This window comes from Ursus arctos, unplaced genomic scaffold, assembly GCF_023065955.2.
Source record: "Ursus arctos isolate Adak ecotype North America unplaced genomic scaffold, UrsArc2.0 scaffold_2, whole genome shotgun sequence".
NCBI lineage: Eukaryota > Metazoa > Chordata > Mammalia > Carnivora > Ursidae > Ursus > Ursus arctos.
Genome location: NW_026622874.1, coordinates 98,617,335 through 98,642,033, shown reverse-complemented (window position 1 = coordinate 98,642,033; position 24,699 = coordinate 98,617,335). Strand labels below are relative to the sequence as shown.

Below are 24,699 nucleotides of genomic sequence, written 5' to 3'. Positions count from 1 at the left end.
CCTCCGTGGTTTAGGCCTTGATGCCAGACAGCCCTGGGTTTGAGTTTATTTTTTGCTGTCACAAGTTCTTGTGATCCTGAGTGAGTAAAGTATTGTCTCTGTAAGAATTAAAGGTAATGATACACTTCAGCGCTCAGCCTGTCTGTCCCGTTAACATTTTATAAATGATCACCCTTGTCCTATTCTGTGAGGTCACTTCTCATTGTTTTCCTTTGACCACTTCATCTTGTGAGCTTCTGTGGTGTTAAACCCCAGACCTCAACAAAGCCCATGACCTCAGACATCACCACCTACAGACTCGTCTCTGTGGTGCCGTCTGCCCAGCCAGAGACCCAGGGACCATCCCTGACAACCCTCTAGTTCCCTCCAGTGACCGGGCGTGGGCAAGTCCTGTTGATTTCCAGCACCCGTCCTGTCCCCTCCACCCGTGGCACCTGTCAGGTGGTCTTTGTGTCCTGTGACCTTACTTACATCAGGACGTCATCTCTCACTTGCACTGTCCCAAGACTGCCTCTGACGGCAGCTCCTTTGGCTCCATTTGCCGCACTGTGGCCGGAAGGAGAGGGTCTCTGTGCTTCAGCTGACTCCTCATGGGTTACACTGGAGCAGGTCCCCACGGGGAGTACGCTCATCTTTGTGTACTGCCCTCCCGCCCCGCATGGGCCCAAAGTGGGTGCATGGTAGGGAGAGAATGAACGTGGTCATCACTGAAAACTTAAGAAGGCGGCAGCTGTGTTCTTTCCTAATAAGACAGCCCTAAGAAATTTTGTAAAAATCATTTTGCAGAAATATCCTGCCTTGTTTCAAAGTGATTGGGTTTTTTCTTGTTTCCCTGAGGCTTCATTCTCATCCCACATAAGAATCTCTTCCCTGCGTTAGGTGTTTCACAGTCTGCTCAAGGCCCACGCGATGGAAGCTCGAGCAATCGTCAGACAAGCGATGGCCATACTGACTCCGGCAGTGCCTGCCAGGATGGAGGATGGGCACCAGATGCTGACCCACTGGACGAGGAAGATCATCGTGGAGGAAGGCCACACAGTCCCTCAGCTGGTCCACATCCTGCATCTGATCGTGCAGCATTTCAAGGTGCGTAGAAAGTACTGTAGCCGGGGCTGTGCACCATGTTCAGGGATTTGCTTTGACCTTTTGCTTACCTTTAATTTCCTGCAGTAATAAGGTGGCTGTTCGTCTTTTAGTAAAGGTATTTCTGGTCTGTTGAGTGAGTGAGAGAGAGAGAGAGTGAGTGTGTGTGTGTGTGTGTGTCATTGTCAACATGGAAACGGCCCTGGTTTAGGGAACGTGTACCAGGTGTCTGCTTCTGTTTAGGACTGTGTTTTTCTTGTAAGTACTCGGGTAGCAGTGAATACTGATGACTTAGTACTTCGGGAGGTAGTCTCATTAACTCTAGGTTTCAGTAGCTTGGCTTCAAGAGTTGTTTGTGTCGTTGGCACCTTCTTCTCTATGGCTGAATCCCCCACTTCGTTGGATTGATTCAAATGTAAATATTTCTTGTAGATTTTGAGTAGAAGAGAAAATTCTTTACAGCCAGCTCTTTTAGAGTTGGAAATTTGCCCCTTGGTGTGGCTGAATGTCTGTGACATCAAGTCTGAAGTTTGGTACGTGTTACTAGCCTTGCCTCCCTAAAGAGAACTGAGTGTTTCAACATTTTTTTTTTTAGATTTTTTTTATTTATTCATTTGAGAGAGAAAGAGCATGAGCAAGGGGGAGGGGTCAGAAGGAGAAGGAGAAGCAGACTCCACTCTGAGCAGGGAGTCTGACCTGGGGCTCGATCCCAGGACCCTGGGGTCATGACCTGAGCTGAAGGCAGGCACTTAACCGACTGAGCCACCTCGGCGTCCCTGTGCTTCACCATTCTTAAAGGTGGTACCGAAGGGCTGAAATACAGTGTTCTGTTGGGATGCAGCGAGGGGCTGGGGTGGTCGTGATAAATACCCACAGACGTATATAAGGTGATGAGAATTTCCTCACTAAGTCACAGGTCCAAATTCTTTTTTTTTTTTTTTTTAAAGATTTTATTTATTTATTAGAGAGAGAGACAGCCAGCGAGAGAGGGAACACAAGCAGGGGGAGTGGGAGAGGGAGAAGCAGGCTCCCAGTGGAGGAGCCTGATGTGGGGCTCGATCCCGGAACGACGGGATCACGCCCTGAGCCGAAGGCAGGCGCCTAACCGCTGTGCCACCCAGGTGCCCCAACGGGTCCAAATTCTTAAGCAGGAGTCTGGGTTAAGTGCGTGTATACGTGTGTGTGCGTGTGTGTGTGTGCGTGGGTGTCAGGGGCGTGGTGCCGCAGCCCTGGGGTGACATGGACCCCGTGCCCGCAGGTGTATTACCCAGTGCGACACCACTTGGTGCAGCACATGGTCAGCGCCATGCAGAGGCTGGGCTTCACGCCCAGCGTCACCATCGAACAGAGGAGGCTGGCCGTGGACCTGTCCGAAGTTGTCATCAAGTGGGAGTTGCAGAGGATCAAGGACCAGCAGGTATGGCCGCCAGACTTCTGTCGCCCCAGACTGCTTTCCTTCTGCTTCTCACCAGAGATCAGTCCGTAAAGTCACGTGTGTGTATGTGTGTGTGTGTTTAAGCCGGATTCAGACATGGACCCAAATTCAAGTGGAGAAGGTGTCAACTCTGTGTCCTCCATTAAAAGAGGCCTGTCGGTGGATTCCGCCCAGGAAGTGAAACGCTTCAGGACGGCCACAGGAGCCATCAGCGCGGTAAGCACGTGTGCACACGCTGTGCGCTTGCTTTTATGGGTTCTGCGGTTCCTGAGGGAGTTTGTTCGTTTGTTCCACAAATTCTGAGTGTGGTCTCAGTGCCCAGGACCGTCCCGAGACACAGCTGGGAAAGGCTGCGCCCGACAGGTAGAACCCAGTGACACCTGACTTACCCGCCGTGTTCCCCAAGTCACCAGACTCTTTTCTCTTGATGCACGTTTAACACCCTTGGAGTTGTGACAAGAGTGGGTCAGTCCTTGCAGTAGGGCACTGAGAGAAACACTGGAGGGTAAGAAAATTGACTGAGAACGTGCACCCATGTTGTGTTCAGTATTTTACAAGACTGTCTGATTTTGGTGGAGGGCAGCCACCAAGAGAACCCTGGGGATGCTCGCTGTCCTTGCCCCGTGTTGAGTGATGACTCTGTCACTCTGTGCCTCAGTTGAACTGTCCCTCCCGGAACCATGTGAGGTTTTGTCCATATACGTGTCCTCCCACGGCAGTGGCAAGCAGGTCTTCATGGCGCGCACCCTCCCGGCTCCCTGTGGAGCCTCCCAGCTCCTCTCCCTCGTCTCGTGCTGCCCTCTTCCACACGCAGTCCACAAAGCAGAGTACCGACGGCTCTCTTACCAAAACCTAAGTCAGGGAAGCTCCCAGAACAGCGTCTGACCCCAGGAAGACTGCATTCTGTGAGCTGGCTGCACAAATCAGTGCCCTGTGTTGGGAATACATCGTTGAGAATGCTCTTCCTGCCTCTTCTAGGTGTTTGGAAGGAGCCAGTCGCTGCCTGGAGCAGACTCCCTTCTTGCCAAGCCCATTGACAAGCAGCACACAGACACCGTGGTGAACTTCCTCATCCGCGTGGCTTGTCAGGTGAGGCTTTGCTGGCTGTCTTCTGTTAGAGGTACTTGAGAACAAAGGCTTCTTAGTAGATTCCAGAATGTTATCTCTGATAGAAATGGACAAACCAAGGTCTGAGGCTAGCTCTGTCACTTCCGTACCAAATTCCATTGATTTCAGGACATGCTAATATTTCTGAACCCTGCCTGTGTTACGGGTGATAAGATTGTTTTTAAACATTTTTTTCTTTCAATGGTGATAAAATAACGGTGTATCTTTTTTTTTTTTTAATGACTTTATTTATTTATTTGGCAAAGAAAGAGAACAAGGAGGGGGAGTGGGATGGGGAGGGAGAAGCAGACTCCCCGCCGAGCAGGGAGCTCAGTGCAGGGCTCGATCCGAGGACCCCGGGATCATGACCTGTGCTGAAGGCAGACACTTAACTGACTGAGCCACCCAGGCGCCCCAGTGATGGTGTATCTTATAATTAAGGGCATCTTGGTGTTGGCACAACGTGGCAGTAGATCAGTGACCTTGGGCACATTGTTTAACTTCCAAGTTACCTGTCTCATAAAGGTGCTGCTGGGATGATCCAACATACATGAATTATGTGCAACATTTAGTAATTTAAGTGCCTTAAAAACTTGTGTTTGTTATTCATGTCAATATATATTTTCCTGGATTTGTGGAAATCCATTTCTGGAACTTCATTTCTCCTTTTCAAAAAATCATTGTAAATGAAATTTTCCTGGTTTTTTTTTTTTTTTTTTCAAGAATTTGGGAATCTTAATTTGTGCAATTATTAAATAGAATAGTAGGTCTCGCGATACTGGTGAGGATTTCAAAGTACTGAGAAGAATCTGCTAAATTATTGAGCCCGTAGCTTCTTGTGCTCTGGCATGCTAGGCACAGCCCAGGATGCCCACGGGGGAGGAGCTCAGGCCCTGCTCTTGGGGAGCTGCCTGACCCCGATCCATGCGTCACACAAGCGAGCGCACCCCAGCGCTGACCTGACCCCCAGCAAGGGAGCAGGAGGGTCCCCTCTGAGAGTGGCCCTGAGGCAGAGGAGGCCCCGTTGAGTCAGGTGGGAGAGGAGGTGGCCAGGAGGATGAAGCGGGGCTGCACAGGCGAGAGGCAGTGTCAGGACACCGAAGACGTTCACAGGGGGATGGGGCCTTGAATCTGAGTGCATTTCCAGGTCAACGACAACACCAACACAGCCGGGTCTCCTGGGGAGGTGCTGTCTCGCCGGTGTGTGACTCTCCTGAAGACCGCCTTGCGGCCGGACATGTGGTCCAAGTCTGAGCTCAAACTGCAGTGGTTCGACAAGCTGCTGATGAGTGTGGTGGGTACATGTGTCTGTCACCAGCTCCCGGGCTTGGGCCGAGGCCGCCGGACCCTGAACCCTCTGGGCCCTCAGCCAGTCATGGCCGCTAAGGAGGAGGAGGGCATTTCACTCCCTGGAAAAGATTTTGAAACTTAGCTTGAGCCCCCAGCCCCAAGCAGTGAGGAGCTTCAGAAACATCATAGGTCTCTTGCCTACTGAAATCTCATTTCTTAAACTGACCTCCGGGCTGACTTGGGATAAACAGGTTTCGTTGATTTATGCGACAACCTCTAAAGTAAACTCTGTTTTTTTAAGATTTTCTTTATTTGGCAGAGAGAGCGCACGAGCAGGGGGAGCAGCAGGCAGAGGGAGAAGCAGGCTGCCCGATGGGGGACTCAATCCCAGGACCCTGGGATCATGACCTGAGCCGGAGGCAAACGCTTAACTGACTGAGCCACTCAGGCATCGCAGATAAACATGAATTTTTAAAGGGAACATAGAATTTGTTATCGAGCACTGTAAAGTCAGGTAGCAAAGAAATTAGCCCCCAGTGCTAATTATTTGGTGGGTTTTTTATTTGGTTTGTTTCTGTAAAAACCATGATCCTGTAATTTCTGGCAGCTGCAAACCCATTTTAAACCTTTGTTAGTTTGCAATGCAAAGACTAACATAATTGCCTTGGTGTTTTGAAAGGTTGTAAAGATTCCCTGTGCTGTGAAAACAGTGCAGTCATAGGCTGCCTGTCTGCAGTATGTGCTTTGATTCTAGCTTGATGTAGAACTTATGGGTTTTCTGCGTATTTCTTTGCTCTTTTTCAAAGGTCAAATCACTATCACACGCAGTCACAGTTGAGTCAAGCTCAGCCTTAGTGGATGGCCTCTGCCACGTAATGGGCTAGCATTTTCATGATGCGATGTGCCGAGCTTACGGCCACTTTCCACTTTGTTCCCATAGTAAGATTTTATCTCAACCCAGTGCGCACATACAGTATATATGCAGGGCTTCTGTGTGCAAACCACAGAAACGAAAGTTTCAAGAAGCAATACTTTAGTGCAAACCATGCACTCTATTTCTATTATTATTATTGTTGTTAATGCCAGCATCATCTGTTAAATTGAGTTCATGATCCACAGTCTCAAAGATACTTCCTTTTGGAAGGATATTTGTATTTTAAGTAAAAAAGATGAGAGACATGAAATTCAGTGCTTGCTTTTTTAGACCAGATTTTAGTGATTTTCAGTTTCTTTAAGACTTTAAGTAATCACTACACCCAACGTGGGGCTTGAACTCAGACTCTGAGATTGAGAGTCACGTGCTGTACAGACTGAGCCAGCCAGACACCCCTGATTCTCACCTTTTAATATTGAGTATTAGTATTTTTCATGAGCTTTTAAAAGGTTTAACTGGTTTTAAGTTTTGGTTGATTTGTGTTTCTGTAGCGGACTGTATTGAGGTCTGCGTGTGACCTGTGTTCTCCATTCCAGGAGCAGCCTAACCAAGTGAACTACGGAAACATTTGCACGGGACTGGAGGTGCTGAGCTTCTTGCTCACCGTCCTCCAGTCTCCGGCCATCCTCAGTAGCTTCAAGCCCCTGCAGCGTGGCATCGCCGCGTGCATGACGTGCGCAAACACCAAGGTTCTCCGAGCGGTCCATAGCCTCCTCTCCCGCCTAATGAGCATTTTCCCAACAGAGCCAAGTAGGTGACCTTCCCCTGGTGCCTGAGTGGATGGGAGGGCAGGAGCGTGTCACTCGAGAGTGCTCCTCCTCTGGTTACCAGAGCGAGCTTTTTATTTTATACCCGCTTTTCTTGGCGCTTTCAACCTTTCTTTAAAGAAAAAAAAAAAGACCATAAGAACTTCACGGCAACAGTCATTACGTTGCATTTTTTGTTTTGCTTTGGAAATGCTGGTATTCATCAGCCGAACGTGACTGTTTCCTTCAGGCAGTAAAGGGAGCTGGGTGATAGTGTTTTGTCAAATGCTGAGCAGCTGCCAAGATCAGATATTGGCATATCGTAAGTAAGTGTATCTTGAGCGTGTTCCGGTAAGGCTTGGTGAGCGAAAAGGTCACTTCACTTAGCTTGGTCAAGTCAGAAGCAGCCCAGAGAGGAGCACCGCGCTTCCTGCAGTGGGAGAGAAGCGCCCGGGCCCGTTGCCACGGATCCCGAGATAACTGAAGCTCAGTGTGTGCTGCGAGGAACGTTGGCGCCCCGCTGCCCGGAGAGGGCTGAGAACCCAAACCACAGGGCCCACGTTCTCACTTCTGTTTCAGGCACTTCCAGCGTGGCCTCCAAGTACGAAGAGCTGGAGTGCCTCTACGCAGCCGTCGGGAAGGTCATCTACGAAGGACTCACCAACTATGAGAAGGCCACCAATGCGAATCCCTCCCAGCTCTTTGGTGAGTGTGTCTGCCCTGCTTTTTCTCGTGGCGGTTCCATTTGGCATGGGTCTCTCTGTGCTCTCTGGACGAGCTTTCGTCTGGGAGAGGCTCGGGGTGTCGGGAGGAGCTTTGAGCTGACGTGTGCTGAGGGTGTCTGTGTTGGCCCTGGTATGTACATGAGGCCCCCGTCCCCTGTGGTCTTCGGGGAACACCCTCCACCTGACCAGTATCTGTGCGTCCTTAGTTCCTCCGGTCTCCGCCTCAGATGCAGGATTGGGTGGTGGGGGAGTGGTCCCATGTGGGTGGACCCTGCTGACCCAGTTCTGCATGGAACACGGAGATGCTGCCAAAGCCGTGTGCAAATATGGAAAACTACTGCCCCTCATAATATGCTCACCGTTAGTAAGCCACTCACAAGACGAGAACCCGTCCCTGTCTGCTTGCTGAGGCTCTGGCCGCCCCGGGGCAGCTGGACCACTTTGGCCTCCAGAGATACCCGGAAGTCTAATTTTTATGGAACTCACATCTGTGAGGAGGTTTAGACTTTGGGTTAGCAATTCAAAAAAATTTTGAACTTATTGTGTAGACTTTTGAAAGTACAAAGGAAGGAGAACTAAAAGTTGCCTCTCTACTTGGAACGTTTACTTTGAACATTTTGACGTGTGTGTTTTTTCTGCGTATGCCAATATAAACACACATACAGGTAGCCCTTGTTATGCAAACACTTATATCTGAATTTGCAAACGGAATATATTATTTTTGTTTTGTTTTGTTTTATTTTTTTTATTATTATTTTTTTATAATGATTTTTTATTATGTTAGTCACCATACAGTACATCCCCGGTTTTCGATGTAAGGCTCGATGATTCATTAGTTGTGTATAACACCCAGTGCACCATGCAATACGTGCCCTCCTTACTACCCATTCTTAATGAGTTTCTTGCTCTCCAAACTCTCACCACTTGCTATCTGAAATTCAGGAGCCAGATAAATTTAGTTAAAATTGTATCTCTTAACTGTTCAAGCTTGCCATTCCTATTCTGGAACCAGATAAATTTAGATAGTTGAGGAATACTTTTGTGACTTTTTAAAAAGTGGAATCGTACAGTAGACCGTGCTCTGCAACCTGGCTTCCAGAGCATAAATGTCTTCGTTCTCCAGAGGACTCCGAGAAGAGCTGACCACCGTTGGCCCTGCCTCCCTCCTTTGTGGGGGTGACAGCCACCTGGGGTTGGCACTGGGGCTGGTATCTGGAGAGTTGGTCACACCGTTCCCCTCCCTGTCCTCGACCCAGGACTCAGCTTCTGACCCATTGTCACCAAGTGTCACAGGTTACCTGTCGTAGAATCAGACTGATCACACATTCACTCTCTGCTGAGAAATTGTCCAAATCTGTGGTAATTGCACCTATAAATGGCAAATAAATACCCTTTTACTGGTCTGTAATGGGAGCTGTGTACGTAAATTTAAAACTTAGTGTGTAGGTCAGGGTCAGGAAGTTCATAAAAACGTCAGCTAGGAAAGGTGACATTTTTTTCTTGTGCTCTGTGTTCGTGCTCTGACACTTTGCTCATTTTATTGATCTTTGCTCATTTTTATTGTAAATTTAAAACTTAGTGTGTAGGTCAGGGTCAGGAAGTTCATAAAAACGTCAGCTAGGAAAGGTGACATTTTTTTCTTGTGCTCTGTGTTCGTGCTCTGACACTTTGCTCATTTTTATTGATTTTAAGCAGTTTTACAGAATGGGTACAAATTGAATTCTAAAATATTTTTCATGTCCAGGTAGTCTAGATTTTTTTTAAAGGGTTTTCTTTTTTCCTTTGTTTTCCCCCCAAAGCATATCATGGGGCAAAAAACTTCACTTAGGGTGGTTTGCTATGATCTAAAGATATAAAATCCAGAACCGCAGCGCAGAGATCGGCTCTCATGCCTGTGTTGATCATGAATTAAGAAGTAGGAGTGAAAACACAGCACTCCATAGTATAGTGTGTGTCACACAAACGCCTAGGATCCTGATATGTGGGGCTCATCTAGACTTTTGTCAGAAAAAGCATCCTTTTGTTTAGCACATTTTAAAATGTTATAAAAAGCATATTTTTATTGTCCATTTATTTTTTAACTTTTCTTAAAAAAAAACCCAAAAAACAGAAAAACGGCAATTTCTGCCTTTTAGGGACCCTTATGATCCTCAAGTCGGCCTGCAGCAACAACCCGAGCTACATAGACAGGCTGATCTCTGTCTTCATGCGCTCCCTGCAGAAGATGGTCCGCGAGCACCTGAACCCGCAGGCAGCGTCGGGCAGCACGGAAGCAACCTCAGGTGACAGCCGCGGTCCCCATGACTTTTCTCAGACTTTGTGTAACACCTCCATTGAATTCTGAACCGAACACAAATTCCTCTTGTTTTTGTTCAGTCCCTTGTCCATTTGCTCTCAACAGAGAGGTTCGGAGCATTTCATTTAAAACCAAAGTGAGAGACTCGTTTTTAAAACGAATTACTTTCCAAATTTGTGAACGTAAGGATGAAGAAATTTTCAAGTGGTTGTACATTTATTTTGAACATTCACCACTAAATGAGGGCTGCTGATGGTTTTTGCTGTAAAACACATTGTGTCATCAGAGCTGTCATGCTTGAGGGAGAATTAAGTCGCAGGTTCTGGGCCGAGTGTCGGTGTGGGTGGGAGCCGTGGCTGGCACCGCTGTTAGAGGCGGCTCGGAACAGAAGTGCCATCAGTGCGGCTTCAGGACTGGCTGTGTCCGGGTTACCCGAGCTGGTCCATCCACTCCATCGTCTCCTCGCCCTTGTGGAAGCTCTTATGAGGCCACCCTCACAGGGCAGAGTAGCAGGGAAGTGGCGAGGCAGCACCTCAAATCCCAAAGCTCTCGCTGGAGATAACACTGGGGGGCAAGGATGATGGGCAGACTCCAACGTGCCATGTTATGCAGAGGGGTGGCCTGTGGAGGCACGTGTGTGGATTGTTGGGGTGCGTTCTCTTTCTTTGCATGAGCAGGAACCGGTGAGCTGGTGATGCTGAGTCTGGAGCTGGTGAAAACGCGCCTGGCCGTCATGAGCATGGAGATGAGGAAGAACTTCATTCAGGCCATCCTGACCTCCCTCATTGAAAAATCACCAGATGCCAAGATCCTGCGGGCCGTCGTGAAAATTGTGGAAGAATGGGTTAAAAACAATTCCCCGATGGCAGCCAATCAGGTGAGCAGCCGGAGAGCTGTGCCCTGGCCAGGCCCCCTCCTCAGTGTGTGTGTGTGTATTCAAGCACGGCTTTCTCAGCTCTCAGGGTTCTCCAGCAAAACGTTTTCTCCCCTCTGTTGTCATTGACGGCCTTTTTCCTTAAGATGAATTTTTCTCACTGTTCTAAGCAGATTTTAACTAGAAGCTTGAAACGGTCACTCCTCTGAATATGGTTTTACTTGTATTAAAATATTAAATGAACCTTACTTCTTACTCTTCGTAGTGGTAAAGGTAAGCCCCCAAAAAGTAATAGTGAGGGACTATTACTGAATTTTGTAAGTTGCTTGCAAACTTCTAATTTGTTGTATAATTTAGTTGTTTTCTCTTCAAAGTGAGCTGCAGCCTCTAGGAAAATTAGACCAGCAGCTGTCTTGATTTTAAGTATTCGCAGATAGAGCGAGGGTCTTTCTGTTTAGAAATGACCTTGTCTTATTTTACTGACAAAGTTGTAGGAGCTTAAAAGATAATAGCAGATGGCTGGAATACTTTTGAATATGTCTTTTCTGAAATAGAAGTAATTGACCTTTTCTTTAAAAAAAAAAAAATCCCCAATTCTTACAGACACCTACACTCCGGGAGAAGTCCATTTTGCTCGTGAAAATGATGGCCTACATAGAGAAGCGCTTTCCAGAAGACCTTGAATTAAACGCCCAGTTTTTAGACCTCGTGAACTATGTCTACAGGTAATGACAGCGATTAACCAAATGCATGTCTGTGTCCACAGTGTGTCCTTTGACTAACCGATGTAACACTTAATCTTTTCATGATAGCTGAACCTTGAATGTCCATGTAAATACTAAATGCCCTAGCATGTTTTGGCATCGTTAACGCAGCTTTTGCTCAAGTGTCACACCAGCCCAGGGTGATTCACGATGTACCCTTGGCTTTCGTACTGGCATTTCGGGACGTCGGCACCTGCTGGGTTTCTGCTTGTTTGCTGCAACTCTTCCACCCCGTGTTACTCCTTCCATTTCAGGGATGAGACGCTGTCGGGCAGCGAGCTGACCGCAAAACTCGAGCCAGCCTTTCTCTCCGGGCTGCGCTGTGCCCAGCCTCTTATCAGGGCAAAGTTTTTCGAGGTTTTTGACAACTCCATGAAACGTCGGGTCTACGAGCGCCTGCTTTATGTGACCTGTTCCCAGAATTGGGAAGCCATGGGGAACCACTTTTGGATTAAGCAGTGCATTGAGGTAGGACGGGCTCAGCTCAGCGTCTGTGGCCTGGGCACCGAAACCAGGGGGGTGTTAGCACTGTCTGAGAGGAACTGGAACCCTCCACCCTAACCTGCTCTAATCTCTTCTAGGAAGAAAAAAGATCTAAAGCTGTGTTTTCAGCTCAAGGGGTTTTTTAGGGGTGATTTTAAGCTCTTAGAAAGTTGAATAGTGTTCCTTAGTTTATCATTGAGAGATTCATTTTTGCTCAAATATAAAAATTGTAAATTCTGTCTATGTACCTTTAATGATGTAATGTTCTGTGATTGTCTGGTTCCCTCATTCTTAGAGCAGGAAGGTGGGGCCGCCAGGCCAGAGCAGCCTGACAGAGCCACGGACTTTGAGCCCTCAGTGTGAGGAGTCAGGGTGGCAGTGACAAGGGCCCGCGTAAACCCGTGAGACTATTTCAGTGGGTGGTCAGATGTTTGTGACATTGCGGACAGCACTGTAGTGAGACTTCTTGTTTCTTGTTTGTTTGTTATGGAAATCTGCGATCTCTCGTTGGCTTAGTTACCTACCTGCTGACCCAGGCAGCCCAGTTTCCCCTGGGTTATCAATGCTGGTCCGTGGGTTACTGATGCTGGCGGGTGATCCTGGTCCGTGGGTTATCGATGCTGGTGGGTGATCCCGGTCTGCTTGTGCGGAACAGGCAGAATGGGCAGAACCAGCAGGTTACCTACCATGTTACTTTGTCCAGTGAGACTGAAGGTTGTGAAGTGCTCTTCGGGGGAAAGGGGCCTGTGTACCTGTGTCAGGGAGAGCTTGCTCACATGCTTGTGTTGGTGCAGCGTGTGCTGCATCTCATAGCGCCATGCACAGCACGTATTGGGGACTTGGTGAAGGGCCACACGGTGGACAGAGTTCCTGACCGATTGATTCATCATTCACTCAGGAGACCTGTCGGTTGCTATTAGGTGCCAGGCCTTGGGTCAGGTTGTAGAGAGACAGGGATGGAAATGACCTTGACCGCAATAGGTACACTGGAGCTGATGGAGGAAGGACAGGTCGTAGCACGCCAGCTGGGGATCTGCCCTTCCTTCCCTCGTTTGTCCTGTGTGTCTGATCTGTCTCCGCGTGTTACCAGTTCAGGGTCACCTGCTTCTCACCCTTTTTTCTTCCTCTCTCGTGTGGCCACCATCATTGCTCACAAGGGCGACGGGAACTGTTGGCTCAGTGTCACCACTCTCCCTCCTGCCCACCACAGTCTTGCTGTTGTGGCAGAATCGTCCTTAATAAAGCAGATCGTGTCCCTCCTTGCCTTTGTATTCGGCACAAACTCCAATTTGCAGGATGCAATCTTTCTGGCCCCAGGTCACCAGACCCTTGCCTCTCTGTCCAGCCGTCTGCTGGCCTCCCTCCCTCCCTCCTTAGTCTCCAACCCCACTGGCCTCTCGTGTTCACAGACACGTCATGTTCCTGACAACCAGGCGAGTGCAGGGCACCCTTTATTCTGTCTGTCGCCCCGTCTCCTGGCTATGATATCAAAGTGAGTATGTGTCTTCTTGGTTTGGTTTGGGGGCTTGTTTGTTTAGTTTTGTTTTTCAGTGTGTGTCTGTTAATGTGCTGATGTTGGTTTTGTCGTTCCCTCTGATGCTTCAGCCCCACCAGGGCAGGGGTGCCTCCCTGTGAAGCTGGCAGACGAATCCGGGGCCTCACACAGCACCAAGTGGGTGCTCAGTAAATACCTGCCCCAAAAATGCACGAGTGCCTTAGCTGGGGGGCAGCCAGGTGGAGGGGCAGAGGCCGGGGGTGGAGCATACGGGGACGTGGGGAAGAGTCGCGGAAGTGCTGGGTGTGGGCGGGGAGAGTTACGTTACAGAAGAGCTCGTGAGCCACGCTGAGGAGCTTGCACTGTCTCCTCAGAGCCGTGGGGAGCCACTGAGGGACACAGGGAGAAGAGCACGCAGGTCAGCTGCTGTGAGGAGACAGGTTTGAGATGAGGAAGTCGATGAGTTAGGAACTTAGTCCAGGCAGGAGTTGATGGCAGGGGAAGCCTGACTGGTCAGGGAGAAAGATCTGGAGCTTACGCTTAGACACGGAGTGAGAGGTCCTGAGTGAGGGGTGTCTGGAAGAGAGGTTCAGGCTCTGTCTCAGCTGTGGAGAAGCATACAGCCGAGCTGTGGGCTCAGGAGTCCTCAGCATGTGCGCTCCATTCGGGGGAACGAGGTCTCACTGTGGGTCCCTGCACCCCAAATGCCAGGCGAATATCCTAGGTTCGTCTTCTTTTTCTCTCTCAACCCTCTCCAGCTGCTCCTGGCCGTGTGTGAGAAGAGCACTCCCATTGGTACCAGCTGCCAGGGAGCCATGCTGCCGTCCATCACCAACGTCATCAACCTGGCCGACAGCCATGACCGGGCGGCCTTCGCCATGGTCACACACGTCAAGCAGGAGCCTCGGGAGCGAGAGAACAGCGAGTCCAAGGAGGAGGTGATGCTCCAGATTGCGTGCCCCTCCCTTTCACGGCAGAGTTCCCATCTCTCTGATGAATTTTATATCAGCCTTGGATTTTTGGGAGGTGGGAGGAAAAGGAAGAAAACCTGTCTGTACCTCAAAGTTCTGAATGTGGTGCTTGCATTCAATTCGATTTTTCTTTTTTTTTTTTTTTTTATTGAGGTATAGTTGACATAAATTATGTTAGATTCAGGTGTCCGTCATAATGATGTGATATTGATTTATTGCTCGGTAATCACCACGATAAGCCTAGTTAACGTCTGTCACCATAGAGTTACAGAAATTTTTCTTTATAGTGAGAACTGTTACCATTTACTGTCTGAGCAACTTCCACATGTGCGGTACGGCATTATTAAGTGTAGTCACCATGCTGTACGTGACGTGCCCTCACTTATTTTATAACTGGAAGTTTGTACCCGTTCTGCTCATTCCTGATCTCCCTGCCTCTGGCAGGCACCAGTCTGTTCACTACGAGATTTTTGCGTGTAAGATTCCACATATGTGTGAGATCATGTGGTATTTGTCTGACTTATTTCACCTAGCAAAATGCCCTCGAGATCCATCCATGTTGTTGCAGATGGCAAGATTTCATTCTTTTTTTATGGCTGAATATACGGCATTGTATATATACACACACCACGTCTTCATTATCCAGTCACCTGTTGATGGACACTTAGGTTGGGTTGAGAAGCGTCTCATATTGCCATTTAATTTTGAGATCACCTTATCGTGAGCTAGTGCTGCTTGGTATAGGATAGTCTAGTGTTGGTGATTTTTCTCTCCGAGTGAAAGGTAGCCCGTGTTAGCACTACTCTGAGGAGGAATGCCCACCATGGCTCTAGAAGGTTCCACCAGCAGCCTGCTGGGAACCTCCCGAATCTCCTCCTCGTCCTGGCAGGGGCAGCCCTGGAGCCAAGAGCTGGCCAGCAGGGCTGATGTCTCCATCTTGATGGCCCTTCACACTCCGAGAGGAGTGGCTGCCGCTACTCCAGGCGTAGATCGTTGAACTGTGTCTCCTTTAGGTTGTTGCCTCTTTGAAGCTCTGTCTCTTCCCAGAGTATTGGGTTTTGGAAGCAGCCACCCAGGGGTCAAGCATCCAGCTCTTGGTTTTGGCTCAGGTCTCAGCTCAGGTCATGATCTCAGGGTCAAAAGACTGGCCTGTGTCAGACCCCACACTCAGCAGGAAGTCTGCTCCCCCCCATGCCCCCTCCGCCCCCACTCATGCGGGTGCTCGCACATTCTCTGTCTAAAAGAAATAAGATCATAAAAAGCAGCAAAAAGCAGCCAGTATTGAAGGAGAAGGTGCCCTCTTTGCTTTAAAAGGGATAGTTTGATCCCTTTCCTGTCTGTGGGATGGCTACTCATTTATTAACACATAAGAATTTAACATTTTCTTTTCTCTTGCTAAACACTAAATCATGTAGTGCTATGATTTTTTTCCTTCTGTAATTCTGCATGAACTAATTACCCACTTTGAAGTGATTCTGCTTTTTTAAGGGCACTTACCAAATGGTCGTAACTTGACTCAGAGGCTGCTTTGATTGGATTTTGGCTGTGACTTCTCAGAAGCTTCAGACAGAATTTAAGGTTTATTCCTTTCTGGGAAGGAGTCCTATAAAACATGGTGCCTACAGATTCTGCGCTGTGGCCCTGACAATATTCTTTTTTTTTTTTTTTTTTTGATTTTTTTTATTACATTATGTTAGTCACCATACAGTACATCCCTGGTTTCTGATGCAAGGTTCGATGATTCATTAGTTGCGTATAACGCCCAGTGCACCATGCAATACGTGCCCTCCCTACTACCCATCACCAGCCTATCCCATTCCCCCACCCCCCTCCCCTCTGAAGCCCTCAGTTTGTTTCGCAGAGTCCATAGTCTCTCATGGTTCATTCCCCCTTCTGATTACCCCCCTTTCTTTATCCCTTTCTTCCCCTACCGATCTTCCTAGTTCTTATGTTCCATAGATGAGAGAAACCATATGATAATTGTCTTTCTCCGCTTGACTTATTTCACTTAGCATTATCTTCTCCAGTGCCGTCCATGTTGCAACAAATGTTGAGAACTCGTTCTTTTTAATAGCTGAGTAATATTCCATTGTATATATGGACCACAGCTTCTTAATCCAGTCATCTGTTGAAGGGCATCTCGGTTCCTTCCACGATTTAGCTATTGTGGACAATGCTGCTATGAACATTGGGGTGCATATGGCCCTTCTCTTCACTACGTCTGTATCTTTGGGGTAAATACCCAGTATTGCAATGGCTGGGTCATAGGGTAGCTCAATTTTTAACTTTTTAAGGGACCTCCACACTGTTTTCCAGAGTGGCTGCACCAGCCTGCATTCCCACCAACAATGTAGGAGGGATCTCCTTTCTCCACATCCTCTCCAGCAATTGCTGTTTCCTGCCTTGTTGATTTTTGCCATTCTAACTGGTGTAAGGTGGTGTCTTAGTGTGGCTTTGATTTGAATTCCCCTGATGGCTAACGATTTTGGCCCTGACAATATTCTTAATCTGAACGAGCAAGGCAGCTAGGCAGCTGTCCTGCATTTTGAGGAATGACAGGCTGTAATTCCTTATAATCCCTTATAATCTTTATTGTTTTTGCCATTTAAAGTTTGTACTTCCATTTTGCTTTCCACGATCCAAATAGGAGAGCAAAACAATGACCTTTTCGTACTGTTGGGTTTTTATTTATTTATTTTTTTCTCTTCCATAGTGTCACCTAAAGAGAGCTTTGGTCCAGTTAATCTGCTTGTTTATTTTAGAACTCAAGATTACTTAAATAATTATAAACTTCCAGGAAACTGACTAAAATTTTACTGGCAAAAGTATAACAAGAAGTTTGTAAGAGTTGTGTTTGTTGGCTTTTCTGTAACCATCTGACCTGGTTTTACTTGTTTGTGTTTTGTTTTGCAGGATGTAGAGATCGATATTGAACTGGCTCCCGGAGACCAGACCAGCACGCCCAAAACCAAAGAGCTTTCTGAGAAGGACATTGGGAACCAGCTGCACATGTTAACCAACAGACACGACAAATTCCTCGATACTCTCCGGGAAGTGAAGGTCTGTGTGCGGGTTCGGAGGGATGGTGGTTCTTCTCTCCCCTGAATATGCTGCCTCCTCACGCAGGACTCCTCAACAGCAGTGTGAAGTCGTCTTCCACAAATTCCAGTTAACTTTCTTTCCTTTCTCAATCGGCACCATGAGAGTTCTGTGAGACTCTAACGGATATTCTGTGTAAAGATTTGGGAAAGGATTTACAGTATCTTATGGGAGAAAATAAGAAAAAGAAGTTAATTTTTCCACTGCTGCCCCTTGAAAGAAATGGTAAAATGGTGTACGAAATACATGATGAGATATGGCTGGATTATTTTTCAAATGCAATAAAAGAGGAGAAAATGAGGATAAGTTATTAACATGGTAAACTTTGCAGGGAGAGGTCCTCCAAAAGCATCTGTTTTGAGATATAGGCAGCTAGAAACTCTCGCCTCCACAAAATGTCAGATTAATTGTAGATATGATCATTTTTAGTTAAAGACTAAGAGATTCCAGGGGCGCCTGGGTGGCTCAGGTCATAATCCCGGGGTCCTGGGATCGAGCCCCGCATCGGGCTCCCTGCTCAGCGGGGAGTCTGCCCCTCCCTCCCACTCATGTACTCTCTCTCAAATAAATAAAATCTTAAAAAAAAAAAAAAAAAAGTTAAGGCTCCGTACACCAAGTTGCTTTTGAGGAATATTACAAAGAAACTGATGATTCTGTTCACACCATGAGCTAGGTGAAAAAAATTAAAAACTACTTACCACAGATAGTTTCTGCATTTAAATTTCTCTAGTGACGTATCCTGAATTTGTGCATTAAATCAACCTTTGAACTTCAGAGTGATAGTTGTATTTATGTGTGGAGAAACACAACATTTGGTCTTCTGTGCACGGCACAGGAAGCAGAGCGTTCCTACGTGTAGCAGGTGTGAGGTGCTCTTGTTCGTACATTGAAGACCTTACTAGGCCCCTGTCCCTCCTGTCGTCACTGCCAGAAGGTGGGGTGGTGATCAGTGCCCCCAAACCTAACGGCCTTTCTTGGCTAACAGTCATTAGGATATGTCACCATGTAGATAATTGACTTATTGGTTGCCTTGGCACGAGTCCAATGATCAGCTCATCGTGGAAGATCCGAGTACGTTTTAGCGGTGCTCGATAACTGAATGAGACGGACAAGCGTAGCCAGCCCTCATGGGCCTTGTGTTCTCGCGGGGCAAGTCATAAACGGAAAGAAGTAAAATCAGTATGTGCTGTGTCAGGTGGTGTGCGCTCTGGAGAACAGCAAAGCAGCCAGGAGGCTTAAGGAGTTAGAGGGCGTGGCGTTCATGCTGTTTTTGTTTTGTTTTGATGGTCCCATCCCATTTATTTTTTTATTTAAATTCAATTAACATAACGTATTATTGGTTTCAGAGGTAGAGGTCAGTGATTCCTCAGTCTTATATAACACCCAGTGCTTGTGACTCATGCCCTCCTTAGTGTCCATCACCCAGTTACCCCATCCCTCCACCTCCTTCCCCTCCAGCAGCCCTCAGTTTGTTTCCTATGATTAAGAGTCTCTATGGTTTGTCTCCCTCTCTGGTTTCGTCTTGTTTTATTTTTTCCTCTCTTCCCCCATGATCCTCTGTTTTGTTTCTTAAATTCCACGTGTAGTGAGATCATATGATGATTGTCTTGCTCTGAGTGACTTATTTTGCTTAGCGTAACACCCTCTAGTTCCATCGACGTAATTGCAAATGGTAAGAGTGTTCGTGCTACATCTTGTGTTTATGGAAGTTATTTTTTATAGAGCAAAGTAGGGTTCTAAGTCCCTGCATTTCTAATTCAGTTAGACCCTGATATTTCCATTCCCAAAGCTTCTCTACCTGTGAAGTGGTCAGGGGCCAGTGGGCGCCTCTGGACTATTTGTTCCTAAGTCTTGAGAGACTAGGGGCGTCTGAACAGGTTCTTCACGAAACAGGCACGCCTGCTCTCGTCTCTGCTGTGGGCATCTTGTTCCAGAATTGACCGTCATACTCTCTGTGGGAGATCTGTTGAAGCCAGTGTCCCCTCCCTGTCTCCCTGGCACCCCTGCATCCACACACTGCTTCGCCTCTCTCTGTGGTCGCATGTGAATGAGAACAAGCCAGAATCCCCCACCCACGCTCGAGAGGAGCGTTTTTATTGGCAGGTCTGTGATTGCGTGTGGCCCTTTGGTGCTTCGGCGTCTGCTAACTGACCCAGAGCCAGGAGACTGCTGACGCACTGGCCAGGGAGTGGGGAGCGGCCACGTGAGGTCAGCCACACTCGTTTTATCACGGTCTTCCTCATGGGGTGGCCTGAGTACCATCCAGGAGCATCCTTCAATTAAGTGTTTTCCCCCATTTTCCTTGAAATATTTCTATCTTTGCTTTCTGCATTTTTGGTAGACATGAATGTGAGGGTGATTTCCTTTCTTGGGTTTGCTGTTGGAGAAAGGAAAGCATAATCTTGACTCAGCCATCGCGGAGGCTCTGTCTCCACGGGGAGGTGGCCCCATTGGCCCACTGGGCTTCAAGCCTGCCAGAAACCTGCCTGTTTCTAAAGAATCTCAGCAACTAATTCAGACTTTCAAAAACAGCAAAGCTGAGGACAAAGAGGCATCTGTGGATTTGGTTCTCCTTTTGGGCCCTTCGTCCCCAACCCTGGCCCCTTTCACAAGGCGTCCCATTCCAGGCCGGGCCACTCCCTGTCCGCCTCTCACCCGCCATCCGCTGCAGAGATTCTGAATCCTCACTTCTTGATTTGTTCTTCAGAATTGTACTTTTTGGCCAATAATTTGCCTATGCGTGTGCTCCTCCTTTCTCTTTCACGTTTCCAGCGGTCTCGGTTTTGATGGCATCTCTGTGCCTCTCGTTCGCATGTCCGCATCAGCGTTGCATTTGTACCTCTCAGACGTGGTTAGAAAACACCCATGAAAGTTAAAAAATGTAGGCATGTCACTGGCTGCTAAGCACACTGTGGGTTCCTGATGCTCAGAATCTGTGTTTTTGCTCTGACCTGAAACTTGCTCAGTCTTCGAAAGTTTGAAAGTGGAGTGGCGTCTGATAAAGCGCGAGACTGAGTGTCCTGCACGCGGACACATGAGGCTCCCGCATGGCTCCATGAATCTCTGTTCTTTCCGTAGACGGGAGCGCTGCTCAGCGCCTTTGTCCAGCTGTGTCACATTTCCACAACACTGGCAGAGAAGACATGGGTCCAGCTTTTTCCCAGATTGTGGAAGATTCTGTCTGACAGACAGCAGCACGTGAGTATATGTTTTAAATCCTGTTTTGGAAAACGTAGTTTTCGGTGTTGAGAAATATTTATGAAAGAAAACCGTCTTGTTAAGTTTCACAGCATGAGGACACTGCTCGCTGTTGTGTAATAGTGAATTCTCCAGAATACTGTTGGATGCTGTGTAAGAGAGTGAGGCCGTGCCGAGTTTTGAGCGAAGACTTGACTTCCATGCTCTTGGCTTTCAGGCTCTGGCCGGAGAGATCAGCCCGTTCCTATGCAGCGGCAGCCACCAGGTGCAGCGGGACTGTCAGCCCAGCGCCCTGAACTGCTTTGTGGAGGCCATGTCCCAGTGCGTGCCCCCGATTCCCATCCGACCCTGCGTCCTGAAGTACTTGGGGAAGACGCACAACCTCTGGTTCCGCTCCACGTTAATGCTTGAGCACCAGGCTTTTGAGAAAGGTCTGAGCCTGCAGATTAAGCCTAAGCAAACAACGGAATTTTATGAGCAGGAGAGCATAACACCACCTCAGCAGGTGAGGCCCGCCTCCTCTCCCGGCTCCCGTCGTCTCTGCCGGTGACCTCCCCGTGTCAGTAAGCCTCTCCCCGGGGGATTTTAAATGACAGCACAGTGAAGTTGCTTTATTGGGAAGAAAGCGTTTTTGTTGTGAGCACTCAAGAAACCACGCTCTGTTTCCAGGAGATACTGGATTCCTTGGCTGAACTGTACTCTTTGTTACAAGAGGAAGATATGTGGGCTGGTTTGTGGCAGAAGCGTTGCAAGTATTCAGAGACGGCGACGGCCATTGCTTACGAGCAGCACGGATTCTTCGAGCAGGTAGCCACCGTCCAGCGACACGGCCGGGCCACATGGCTGAGGACAGGTTGTTGCTAACGATCTCAAGGCAGAGTGCACGTTAAATGAGTTCACCGGTTCATTTCAAGCATTTATCCTACATAGAAAGGCCCTTTGAAGTCTCAGTTTAAGAGAAACCTACATACATGACATGAACATTTTTGAAATTCAGTCCTAAAGCCTTTACCGAAGTTGCTAATGTGGGTGCTTTTCATCTGCAGTCAGTGGTCCTGTTGGAGAGGGCAGGTAGATTGTAGTTAGTGTTTAAACTTTAATCGTCACGTTTGTCCTTTCATTGAAATGTGGCCCCTGTCCCGGGATATGGTTCTCAGCCCCACATAGGGCACTGAGCCACGGAAACTCCAGAAGCACAGGTGCGAGCGGTGGCCTCTGCTGTCCTCACAGAAGGACGGAGAGATGCATCCTGGGGCTGGGTGGCCTCCACTCTGTCCCTTCTGTGTGTGCAGAGCGCCTCAGGGGCCAGGGATCTTCTGGAGAAGAGCATAGGCACCCCAGGCCGGAGATCCAGCTTGCCGTGTATAATTGAGAGCATTGTTAACTTCTTTAGGCACAAGAATCTTATGAAAAGGCAATGGACAAAGCCAAGAAGGAGCATGAGCGGAGTAACGCCTCCCCTGCTATTTTCCCAGAGTACCAGCTGTGGGAGGACCACTGGATTCGGTATGCCACAGAGCTAGCCGTAGTCAGGAGTCTGTTCAGGGAACCGGGAAAAAAAGAAAAAAGTCTCTGAAATTTTCTTGTAATGACTGCTTTTAAAAGGGGACTTTGCTATTTTCTTTATGGCCTTATAAAGAAAAGAACCACCTCAGAACAGCATTCGGTCCGTGAGCAATTAAAAGCTTCCATTGGAGAAACAACAAATGCTCTCTGCCCACCCCACCCCCGGCCCTGGTCCCCGCCATGTGGTGGGTGGCCCTCGGTGTCCAGGGGAGCAGTTCATTTCAGAGAGCAGGTGGCTCACTGCAAGTGGGGCACCTTGGAAGCCCACCCTTTTGCCCTGGGTGGGGGGGGAATATTTGCAACAGACAGCTTAAAATCTTACCCCTTGCCCTTTCTGAACGCATGAGTGTGTTGGTAACTGAACTTTTGCTCTTGAACGCCTGGTCTTGCAGGTGCTCTAAGGAGTTGAACCAGTGGGAAGCCTTGACGGAATATGGTCAGTCCAAAGGTCACATCAACCCTTATCTGGTCCTGGAGTGTGCTTGGCGGGTGTCCAACTGGACCGCCATGAAGGAGGCATTGGTGCAGGTGAGACCACCCTCCCCCCGCCGGGTGACTCTCCCGGGCTCACATTGTGTGGCTCTCCAGAGAGTTCTCTTCACTTAGAACAAGCTGGGCATTTCGGCAGGTGAAAGATAGCTCTTAGGAAGGGAGCATTGTTTTCGGTTCTCTGACACCTTTCCCAGATGTGTTCAGTTCGGGAGTTAGACGAGGCATTAGTTCATGTGGCGGAGCTGGTGCAGAGGCGCTGCCGGAGGTGAGCACTCGAGGGCGAATTGTGCGCCGGGGCTGGTGGGTTAGTCGTTGCTGTCGGCAGACGTCTGCTGGATGAAGCAGCACTCTCTTCAAGCACGTACTGTGTTGTGGAGGTGAAGGCAGCACAGTATCAGTGAGGCTGAGTCATGAACTTGGTTGAGCTCCACATTTTTTTAAAAATTAAGCTCCATCCAGAGGAATTCAGTGCATGGCGGGAGAGTGGGCACAGAGGCCCCATTCCCTTTTTCCCACTGAGGGGGATCAGAAAGCCACAGTATGGGACAGCCCAGCTCTGTGTCATCTGAGCCCCACGACACATTATTATTTTTGCTTTAGACGGTCTTCAGATGCAGCCATTCTTCTGCTCTTTATCGTTTCCTGCATCTGGGCCCTTCCCTCGTATTCTCTCTCGGCCCCTTACCCTGCTTCTGCTCTTCATGTCTCCACCTTTTCCATGTGGTGTTCCTGGTTGGAGTTGAGGTGGAGGAAGTGCTGCCATCTTGTTCTCACCTGCCCTTTTACCCAGCCAGGCTTCGTTGACACACTGGTGATGTTTCCTCTCTCCTTGTAATTCAGAGAATGCAAAGGACACTGAGATTATAGGACTACTGTCTTTGAAACAACGAACCTGAAATTTTAACTTACCAAGTTTATGCTGCAAACACGTGGAAGATTGTAGAACTGAGATTGTGAACCACAGAGGGCAGAGACAGCCTAGGGCTTGACTTTGGGGTTGGAATCTGGAAATTGCTCGTCTGGTGCAGGGATTTTACTCCAGAGATAACTAGTCATTTGTATTAAGATGTGTATTGTTTCCGACAAAACACATTTACAATGGATTGTTCCTTCTTTGCTCTGTAGATGTTCTGCTGAGTAAATATAGCTCGCCCTACTGTTTCCTTTCTCCTCCCTTCCCAGGGTTTCTCTTAGCTGGATGCAGGCAGCGTCACGCTGTCCATCGGTCTGAGAAATGAGTTTCTTCTTTCAGAAACCCTGCATAATTTTCTAAAAATTGTAAAGTGCTTACTGATTAGAAAAAAAGCTCAAAGTATATGAATAAACATTCTGAGGAGCCTGTAGTAAATTCTCATAGTCTTGATCCAAGTAGATGGTCCAAAATTATTTGCTCATTTACTGATATTTCAAGAAAAAAAAAAACCCTCGGATTACTTCTGTTTTTGTTCTGTGCATTATGATTTCAGGGCTGCTTGCAGAAGTATGGTTATTTCTTGGTTTGACCTAATCGGTGGGGTAACTTGTTTCAGGGGGTGGGAAATAGGAGATGCCTTTGTTCCTAGTGTTACGGAGGATAGATGTGGTGATTGGCCAAAGCCTATCCTGAGTAGTGTTTAAGCCCAGAAAACGTGAGATGGGTGTGATGTTAGAGGATTATGTTGGAAGCAGATGTTTTGACAAGTTTGTCTTCCTAAATTCCTTCATCGTTGGATTCTTGAGATCTGAGACAGGCCATGAATGTGAATGTGCTTTAAAGAAGTAAGATGTCAAAAAAGCAAGGCAGAGAGTTACATAAATGCAGGGTGGCACCATCATCATATCATCATCGTGATACATCTGTCATTTAAACAGGTAGTATTTTGGCACTAAAACGTGTGTGATTTTTATTATAGCCCAAAGGTGCTTCGGAATGAATGTTATGTGATCTTGTTACAGCAAGTCCTGTAAAATACCTTCAACAGAGGTATTCTTCTTATGCACAAAGAGATTATTGTTGAAAACACATTAATTTTTATCATTTATGTTTTTAAATGCTCTGTGCAAGATTGATAAAATGAGACCAGTTCTAATGCTTCCTTTAGAAGGTGGTGGGCAAGACAGAGCCTTTGAGGGTAGAAGGGGGAGCACGGGGAGCCAAGGAG

The 24,699-nt window shown here is 47.9% G+C and overlaps 1 protein-coding gene across 6 annotated transcripts in view; it reads left to right on the top strand.

Moving 5' to 3' along the window:
• The window catches only part of TRRAP (transformation/transcription domain associated protein), a 108,696-nt gene that overhangs the window by 55,859 nt on the left and 28,138 nt on the right, over positions 1-24,699 (top strand). For all 6 annotated transcript variants that reach the window (XM_026516255.4, XM_044390250.3, XM_044390247.3 and 3 more), the window contains 18 exons: positions 880-1,086; positions 2,342-2,500; positions 2,603-2,734; positions 3,497-3,607; positions 4,773-4,919; positions 6,386-6,599; positions 7,175-7,300; positions 9,456-9,602; positions 10,294-10,493; positions 11,094-11,215; positions 11,509-11,722; positions 13,991-14,170; positions 17,117-17,263; positions 20,381-20,500; positions 20,718-21,005; positions 21,170-21,307; positions 21,894-22,006; positions 22,459-22,594. In XM_026516255.4, the coding sequence (XP_026372040.2) occupies positions 880-1,086; positions 2,342-2,500; positions 2,603-2,734; positions 3,497-3,607; positions 4,773-4,919; positions 6,386-6,599; positions 7,175-7,300; positions 9,456-9,602; positions 10,294-10,493; positions 11,094-11,215; positions 11,509-11,722; positions 13,991-14,170; positions 17,117-17,263; positions 20,381-20,500; positions 20,718-21,005; positions 21,170-21,307; positions 21,894-22,006; positions 22,459-22,594 (2,901 nt within the window). The remainder of the gene's footprint in view (positions 1-879; positions 1,087-2,341; positions 2,501-2,602; positions 2,735-3,496; positions 3,608-4,772; positions 4,920-6,385; positions 6,600-7,174; positions 7,301-9,455; positions 9,603-10,293; positions 10,494-11,093; positions 11,216-11,508; positions 11,723-13,990; positions 14,171-17,116; positions 17,264-20,380; positions 20,501-20,717; positions 21,006-21,169; positions 21,308-21,893; positions 22,007-22,458; positions 22,595-24,699) is intronic.